Here is a 9,790-nt window from a genome sequence, read left to right on the forward strand (position 1 = left end):
TAATAATCTAATATTTCTCATATTGTTCTTATATTTAGCCGAAGTAAAGCTTAAGCTGTCCATGCTGCTGTGGTAAAATAGTTTTAGAAAAATAAAAAACTTTTTTTTTAAATAAATTACTATTTTCACCAAAATCGCCCCTCCTGTAATTGTCCACCCTGTTGTGCAGCTTACCATGATAAGATTGATGCATGCATGCAAGTAAAAATATAGTGATTAATTATATAATTTTTGTGTAGTCTGAAATTCTATACATATAACAAATAGTTAAAAGAATAAAAAAAATCTTTATATAAAAACACACAAAAAAGCAGAATGAATTTTGAAAAATTGCGTATTGTTTATTTTTGGGTGATATTCTGATCTGCAGTAAACTGACATGCTGGTGCTGTCCTACTGCTTTTTCCATGTGAGAGATCCACTGGCTGGTCCCCTCTTCTGTCACCAGAGGCCAGCAGAGAGGAGTCCCACTCAAACATTCCCAACCTGAGACAAACAGTTCAGTGCTCAGTCCTGAGTGCCTACGAAATCTCTCCATATTACAGAAATCGTGCACTATATGGTGTGTCAGCCATGCTGTAGTGCTGTTAAAAATCTCAACAGTATATATATTTTTAACTATATAGTTCCCTATTTAACACTCATAATGCATTGAAAATGTAGTATACACTAAAAATTCCAAAGTATAAAATAACGCATTATGGTGGTTTGTGTCAGACGCTCTCCGAGCAGTACAAATAATAGATGGTTTATTGTTTGCTCATTCTCTATTCAATTGTTGTCAGAATTAATGAGTAAACCATTCCAAACACAGCTCTGGGGTCATCTCTGGACTTCTTGACTCCTGGACTCATTGCCATTATAAGGCGCACTATCAATTACCATCTATTTTCTGGTCTATTTTAATACATAAGGTGCAATTTTAAAGTCAAACGAGAGATTGATGTTAATCTACACATATTCCTATAAGCTGTTTAATTGGATAAGTAAAGCGATTCCGTTTACTTACAATAAGCTTAGATTTCTAGTATTTTAGCGTGGTTAGTAGTGCTTAGCGCTGGTAAATACTGCCTGACTGTGCTACACTGAGGAACCCTAAGTGCTCTGGTAAGCCTATTAGCTATTAGCTGGTATACTCACCTCTGAATGGTGAAAGAGCTAGAACAGCAGTTAGCGACTAATGCTAATGCTACTTCAGCCTCGGTGTTAGAGAAACTTCACTGAAACTCTTTTATAATGCTGCGCTTCAGCAGAGTGGCTTTACTGCTACTTACAACCTGACTGGTAAAATTCATACATAAAGCAGACCGAATTATAAAGCACACTGTTGATTTTTGGGAAAATAAAATAATTGTAAGTGCGCTTTATAGTGCAAAGAATATGTATACTGATATATACAATCATATGGATACAATGTTGAGAAAGAATGCTGAAATAATTACAATCTAATTACCATGCCAAATTACAAATCATAATCTCACACAAATCACTAGAGTAGTAGATATTTTCTGTTGAAACTAAGAGCGGTCATGTGTGCATTGACTGGTCATTCTAGTGTTCTGAGAACTGTTTAGGAAAGTGACCCCAATCCCTCTGATTTAGGCTGTTCAGCACTGGGTGGCTTTAAAGAGATTAGTTACTTATATCTGATTTATGAGAGATTTCTGTCCTAATTTCTGCACGTATTACAGCCCCTCCCCCAACCCCCAGGTTTGCTTTGAGAAATTCACTTTTGATTTTGTTCTTGGTTGAAGTAATTGGATAGTAACTGATTTAGCTAATACGATAAAACAGGAAATACATTAATTAATAAAGAACTCTAACCTAGGTTTAAAAAAGAATATTATTGCCATACATTTGGATTGAATCAGTCAGACCCAAACAGCTTCTCAAAGAAAGTGATTTTCTTTTTGTATAGACGGCTCGTTTTCAGCTGTCACCCGTGCCCCCGGGCCACCCTAAATTCCAGAGGTACAAATGTGTGTGCTGACTCTTGGAGGGTGTGGGATATTTGAGGAACCTGTTGTTGATTGGTTTAAGAAGAGATCCCTTCCTTAAAGAGAACAGAATTGTCTGCTTGAGCCCCCTGAGACCCCTATATAAACTGAATGAATGCTTCTGTTCACTCTGGCTTTGAGCCACAGGCTGCCTCTCATATAATCCCTTCTTCACGTCTCTTTCTCTCTCTCTGCTGAAAGGTGAGATTCTCTCCGTTATGACGTGTCTTATCCCTCAGAGAAGTTTAGTAGCTCTTGTGTTTCCTGTTTTAACACAGATCAGATAGACAGCACATACGTGTGCAATGCATGCGCTAAAGATCTTGCTGAAAGCTGAGTAATCTTATCTTAGTACGTAATGGCTTCTAATGATTGGAGCACAGAGCAAGACTTGTGGTTAGATTCCTAAAGTAAAGCTTAAAGAATAACCAGATTGAAATGCTATTACAGATTTCGTTGTGGAATTTGATGTTGCTGATGAGGAATTGTAATTTTTATTGATGCATTATCTAAAGCTGCAAATATTTAAAATGCTTGTAATGGAGAGATGTATGCTTACTGCCCTGATAAATTTAGATTTGTATATCGTCAGTGTCATGCAAATACCTTGAATCTCAAAACAGACAGGTGGTATGGTAGGTATGTTCAAAACTTTCCTTTTCTTTCCAGGAAAGTGAAGAAAGTGATTTAAAATATAGAAACATACAGAATCATTTACATAACAGTATACAATATATTGCTAAATGTAATATTTAAAATTTTGCTTTCACAAAAAAACTTGCACCATTTTGGAATTCTTTACTTTTTCACATAATGTTAGATCATCTTTAAACTGTACTCAGATTTCATAATGAACTAAACTAGTAAAAAGGCTTTTCACTCTCCTGTTCTCCTATTCTCCTAGTTGGAGATACAAGAGATTTGTAGGTGTTTGGTCACACATCCAGAAAAGCAGTGCCATTTTTTTAATTAAGTGAATAACCAAGATAACTTTCCCTACCTCAAAGTTTCAGGTCTAAACCTTGTATTCAAAGTGGCAACTTTACAGTATATGAAAATTACCTTAACTTTCAATGGGTGTCAATATAAAATGATATTACTGATGTAATTTTAAAGCATTAAAATGATGTAATTTTAAAGCATTTTATGGGTCCAAGCAACATTTAAATTGTTTCCAAATGTGAAAAGGGCAAAATGCAAAGATACAAGGTTTTTGCATGACAGCCCAATTTACTTTTCACAGAGCGTATCATGTTAATAGTGATACTGTAAATGCATTTACTGATTGAACTGACAATTTAATAGTTATATAAATAGTTAATACCAGTAGTAAGGTTATAAATCATGACACAATTGTGTCACAAAACACTTATATCTATCCCTACTTTTGCCTATTCCTATGTTTTGACATTATGTGAATCTGACAGTTGTTCTTTTCATTGTATCTACATTTCATGATAGAACAATAGACATTCTGCAAAAGGACTTAAAAAAGGAATAAAATCATTTTACATTGACCTCCATTGGAAGTTAAGAAACTGTTTTCCTTCTCATGTAAAGTTTTCTTTTTGTACAATAGAAAGAGAATACTGTTTTTACAGCATTTGCTTTTTTGTTATGCATCCAACAAATTAGTGAATCTGTATTATTGCATGCATTTCAGTGGCAGTGTGTGTCTGTTTGTGTACGCCTTGAAATCTAAATATACAATTAAATATTGTTATTAAGGTAAAAGAACAAAGTGCAGTAATTGGGTTTTTTATAGTATATTTTATCCATGTGGAAATGAATGCGGATATGTGAATCAGGGGAGTTCAAAGAGCTATTTTCGTGTGTAAGAGAGGGAGACCCAAGAGAGTTGACAGGGCTGTTTTAAGCTTTTCATTACGTCTCAGAACAGCTGAGGAAATGCCTGAGGAGACACAAATGCCCTCAGCTGTTGAATTCTTGTGTGCAAACTTCCTACCAAGATCCTGAATACACCCACACACATAATTGTAATAATTGTACTACACTATTCTCCTTCATATATATTTAAGAACTGTGCATGTTTGAATTGTTATATGCTACAATTTTAGATGCAATATAGTATAACCCTAATTCCAAAAATGGGAACGCTGTGTACTATTCCATTCCAGAACATTTACTCATTTAGTACTCAGTTGCAGCAATGGATCTCAAACACGTTAAAACAGGGCGACAAAAAAAACTGACAACAGAAGTGCTACTAATCAAAAACAGCTGAAGGAGAAATTTGCAACTAACTGACATTACTGTGTGTAAAAAGAGCATTTTAGAGAGGCGGAGACTCTCAAAAGCAAAGATGGGTCGAGGTTCACTAGTCTGTGAAAAACTGTGAATGTAGATTTAATTTGTAAAATTATGAAGACTTTGGATATTACACCATTTACAGCTCATAATATCATTAACCTACTCAGAGAATCTGGAGAAGTTCCTGTATACAAGGAACAAGGCTGACGGTCGATATGGGATGCTGGTGATCTTCGGTCCCTCAGGCAGCACAGCATTAAAAACAGGAATTTTTGTTCTGTAAATCACTCAGTTTACAATGCAATTCACAAATGCAAGTCAAAGCAGCTGCATCATGCAAATGATCCAGGATGTCTCTGGTCTCCTCTTCTCTGTTTTGCATTGTAAATAAAAAGGAGGGGATATGAGATTTGTAAATCATTGCATTCTGTTTTCATTTATATTTATGTACATTTTATACAGCATCACAACTTTTTGACATAGAGTTGTAAATTACATTCTTCTGGCAACAATGATTGAATTAAGATAATGAAAACGTTCAACATAACGCTTTTTGCTCTCTCTCTTTCTTTTATTTTAGTCTTTTTCCATTTAAAGGTGTAACACAAAAAAAGAGACCAAGATGTCAGAGTAAGTATTAATTTTTTCACAGACCACAATAAATACAATTTAAGGCTCAAAAATGAAGTTCTAATTTCGTTAGTAGAAAATGTATTGTATTAGAAATCAAAGTGTAACTTTTCCCATTTGTTAGTCTTTTTTTTTCAGTTTTGTTACATTTTGATGTAGAACATGTTAGCATGATAGCTAGCTCGCAACCAATGTTAGCTAGCTCTCCGCTTTCCATAGTTCTCTCCCTGGTAATGTAGCTAAATTGCCGCTAACATTCGTATGTTAGCTAACTTGCTAACCTTAGTACTCTTTCCAGTAACAATAACTAGCTTGCAGCTAATGTTAGCTAGCACTCTGTTAACCTTAGTTCTCTCCCTGGTAACTTGCTCATGTTAGTATGTGCAGATACCAGTAAATTTAAGACATTTTAAGACTTTTTAAGGACCTGCAGGAACCCTGAAAAACTGTTTTCTCTGGAAAGATGGTGCTCCATCCAGGACTTTTAGGATGAGTCAGAGAGTTAGGAATTAGGTCAGGTAATGATCATCCCACATCCTGACCTTATGAATATGCTTGTCGCTGAATGAAATCAAATCCTTACAACAGTGCCTCGAAATCTAGTAGTAGGTTTCCCTGGACAGTAGCGACAGATATACCAACAAAAATAGTATACATTTTTATTTTAATATCCTTGAACGTCCCAATACTTTGTATATTAACAAATACACAAAAATGGCAGTTATTTGTAATAAATATAATCGTTGATTGTTTTAAATATTAGATATTACATTTCATGGGTTCATTTCCCAGACAGAAATTAAGCCTAGTCCTGGATAAACATTTTTTTTATGAAAATCTTTATGCAGAATGCTGTATAATTTTCCTTCTCATACCCAGAACTTTAATTGTGTGCATTTTAAATTTTCTCTAATCTCTTTTGCAAAAAACAATGCCCTTATATGGGACATAAGTTTATTTTAACTTTTAGAAATGATCTTTGTTATTTTAGAATTGAAAGACTCAGTTAGTCCGAAAACATAATTTTATTTTTCTTTAGTAAGTAAATAAATTCAAGACGTTAATCCTTTCTGAACCTATAGGAGGGAAATAGTGTTTTAAGATAATAACTATGTTAATTATATTGAAAATGGTTTCATTCTGACTCAAATAATATATTTTTTGCATTATTATTTTTTTTTTTTTTCAAACAGCAAAAAGATGACATCCAGCCGCCTGCACCATCTAAAGGTCAGTAGCTTAACACAGAAAAAATGCTTAATTTGGTTTAGACATTTTATTAGTTAATAATTTTAATAGGATTTCACCCTAATAATTTCTTGTTTGTGTGACTGTTGTGTAGAGCTTGATGCTTCAGATCGCTCAGGGGCTTCTCGAGGCCGAGGCTGCAGAGACAGAGAAAGAGAAAGAGAAGTACATGGATGAGAACTGTCCTACCCTCTCCCTGCCTGGATCAATGCAGGAAATGCTGGTAAGCATACATACACATGGGCGTGGTAGTGGGGGGAAAGTGGACCTAACTACCCAGGGCCCATGAAAATCCGATTTTTTTTCTCTCATGTTCCTTGTGTACTGGCATGAATAGGAGCCCACTGAAATTGAGAGTGTACAGGGCCCAGAATTTGCTGTTACGACCCTGCTCCTCCTCCCTCGTGCTTCTCTCCAGTGTGTTTGTTTCGCTTCCCGCTTCGCTATCCGCCTTTGTTTACCCTGCCTGTTGTCTTCCTCGCTTGCGCTTTGCGTGATCTCTGTTTCCACCCGTTTTTGTTTCCACCCATTTCCACCCATTTTCCACCTGTTTTTGTTTCCCACCCGTTTTCGTTTTCCACCCGTTTTCGTTTTCCGCCCGTTTTCGTTTTCCACCCGTTTTCATTTTCTACCCGTTTTCGTTTTCCGACGGTTTTCATTTTCCGCCCGTTTTCGTTTTTCAACTGTTTTCGTTTCCCACCCGTTTTTAATTTTCAGCCCGTTTTCATTCTGTGCCCGTTCCATTTATTTTTGAACCCACTTGGGCTGTGTGTTTTTTTTTTCTCCTTTTTACTTTTTCTCCTGCTTTGAGATCTACTGTTCTGCAAGGTAAAATAAAATAATAATGGTTTGCAGAAGGGGTACTATATTCACTTTACGCCACTGGTGTACAAGGCCCAGAATTTGCTGCTACGCCCCAGTACATACACACACAAAAAACGCCATCTTGCTATCTGTGAAGCATGGGGGTGGATCTGTCATCTGTATTGCATAGCCGGAGATAACTGTGTAGTAAAATTTTCAACTTAAAGACCTAAAACCTAAAATATCTGTCTTTGCAAGTGTTTACAAGCTGTGGTTTCTGCTAAAGGTGTGTTGCTAAATTCTGATTCTAGGTCCCAAACATATTGTGTAATGATTTTTAATTAAAAAATGATAAAAGCAGGATAACCAAGTATGTAGAGAAACAAATGGGCTGACTACAGTTGTAGAACTACAACATGCTTTTATAAGGAAATGAGAAAAAGCTGTTAACACAGACAATGAACTTGAGAGTGAAAGAGAGTGAAACTTGGGCCAAACTTGGTCAACCATATTAACAGCTCCACTGACCATCTGTTTCTCTGCACACTTTTTATTCTTTCATCTGTTGTTCAATGGTCAATAAAGTTTGCAGAGAAACAGGTGGACTAGTATGTAGCCAAATTATAGAAAAAGCACAAAAAAAGTACAAAAAAATACAAAGTGTTCATATATGCTCAGTGGAGCTGAAAAAAGGATATCAAATGTTGAAATAAATGAGATTTCTATTTTATATTCACTGCAAATAACACATGCAGAGTATTGCACAAATCCCAAAGTAATATACCTAAATATCACTAAGGGATTTGTTATATTATTTGTTGTTCAACTAAAGTTAAAATTAATCTGAGTTAGTGAAAGACTGTGGATGTGTTTTTTTTCCCCAGGATTTATGCAAGAAGTTGCACCAACAGATTGATCTTGTGGATGAGCAGAGATATGACATGGAGAGCAAAGTGGCCAAATCCAATAAAGAGGTAATCAAAAAGTGTTAAATCTAACCTTTAACTGTCTGTTAATATGTATACATACACTATATTGCCAAACGTATCCACTCTTCTGCCTTGCATTTTGTTAAGTTAGGCTTAGATGTAGCTCCCATAAAAAAAAAAACATTTCATGATGCTTGCTATGCTTTTCTGTTCTTGAGCTAATCTGTAGACCACATGAAGTTTGGTGGTCTGTGGCAATCAACTCTGCAGAAAGTTGTCGACCTCAGCACATCTGCTGATCCTGCTCTGTCATTTTTTGGCAATATGGTGTACATACACAAACACAGTCAATTTAAATCTCACCATCTACTGAACTTACATTCTTAACAGATTGATGAGCTGAAGATAAAAGTGCAGGATTTGAAGGGCAAGTTTAAGAAGCCAGCTCTGAAGAAAGTGCGCATGTCTGCTGACGCTATGCTGCAAGCTCTGCTCGGCTCCAAACACAAGGTGTCAATGGACCTGAGGGCCAACCTCAAACAAGTCAAGAAGGAGACCAAGGAAGAGGTGGGTAAACTTTCTTTTTCAGATTTGAGATGTCTTCTCTAAAAATTTTTTAGAAGCAACCAAATAAAACAATAGATATTTAAACAGAATGACGATTCCTTTACACCTACCTTGTTTGGTCCTTGTTTTGGACTTTCGGACTTGTTCCGGTTCAACTGAATTGTGGTTCAGCTCATTTGCAGTGTAAATGCACTTTCCTAGATCGTTTAGACTTTCAGACCAATTACAGGAAGTTGAGTTTCTAAGGCAACCATCATCCATTCAGTATCAGAAGAAGAAAAAAAATGTGTTGTGCTGAAATCTAAATTATTTTTGCCTGCATGTGAAGGGAGTCTGATTCAGTACAACAACTGGAAATGCATCTCGCTGTACTGACAGAATTCTACAAACATATCGTTATAAAGTATGAGGAGGAAGTAAAGTGACTAAAATCTATTTTACTCTCCAAAATTGATAATTATTTTTGTCAGTTCACACTATCCTTTTAATATGACCTATATCTTATGACCTATGCTGGTGTTACAGAAGCTATCAAGCAGTTTAAGTGGCTGACAGCTATTCTGTAATCAGAGAATGCATTTGAATGTGCTGTAAACAGGAGGCGTGATCTAATCATGTCCACATTTTTTGGATTTAAAGGAGTGGTTTCATGTTGTGCTTTTTTTGTTTTTTTCCTAGGAGAAAGAGAGTGTGGGTGACTGGCGCAAAAACATTGAAGATAAGGCTGGCATGGGTGGCAGAAAGAAGATGTTCGAATCAGAGGCATAAAATTGTTTTGTTTTTTTGCATTCATATCAAATTATTTATTTGTTTACATTGTGGTCCTACCCTCGCTTTTTGTACACTGAGAATGAAAGTATTGATTTTCGCCTTTGTCCTTGGGTGACACTTTTCATTGTTTTTCAAATAAAGCAAACAGCTTCACAAAATGTTTTCACAAGTGCCTTTCCTACCTGCTTCACCAGAGTTACATAGTGTGGTTAGCGGCATTCAGAGTGCAGAGTAGCGTCAATAGTGACACAATTCTCCATATTTAACTCAAAAATAACTGCATAGTACATGTACTGTATATAACAGAGTATAGTACATCCTTGTTTACTACCATTGCAAGATTTTAAGGCCAAAAGTTGCTTGGAATGGAACCAACCAGGTGGCAACTGTCCTGAAATAGCAGAAAATGTTTAGAGAGGAGAAATCTCCATTAAGAATTTTTCACAGGTTTGTCGGTCCATCAAAAGGAGCTCTAAAATTAATGGGTTTATATGGAGCAATTGAACAAAATCATAGTTTATAAATGTTTGATATTTTTTTAATTAAACATTTTACTTATTTCCTCAAAAGAGA

At 35.8% G+C, this 9,790-nt stretch overlaps 1 protein-coding gene across 1 annotated transcript; it reads left to right on the forward strand.

Annotated features, from left to right (window-relative positions):
* Positions 1-2,095: 2,095 nt before the first annotated feature.
* LOC103022042 (troponin I, fast skeletal muscle) lies at positions 2,096-9,375 on the forward strand. The gene is made up of 7 exons (XM_015604718.3): positions 2,096-2,198; positions 4,849-4,898; positions 6,092-6,128; positions 6,241-6,369; positions 7,835-7,924; positions 8,270-8,446; positions 9,125-9,375. The coding sequence occupies exons 2-7, from the start codon at positions 4,891-4,893 to the stop codon at positions 9,212-9,214; spliced, it is 531 nt and encodes a 176-aa protein (XP_015460204.2). The 5' UTR covers positions 2,096-2,198; positions 4,849-4,890; the 3' UTR covers positions 9,215-9,375.
* The last annotated feature ends 415 nt before the right edge of the window (positions 9,376-9,790 follow it).

Source organism: Astyanax mexicanus, chromosome 23 (genome assembly GCF_023375975.1).
Source record: "Astyanax mexicanus isolate ESR-SI-001 chromosome 23, AstMex3_surface, whole genome shotgun sequence".
Classification (NCBI taxonomy): domain Eukaryota; kingdom Metazoa; phylum Chordata; class Actinopteri; order Characiformes; family Acestrorhamphidae; genus Astyanax; species Astyanax mexicanus.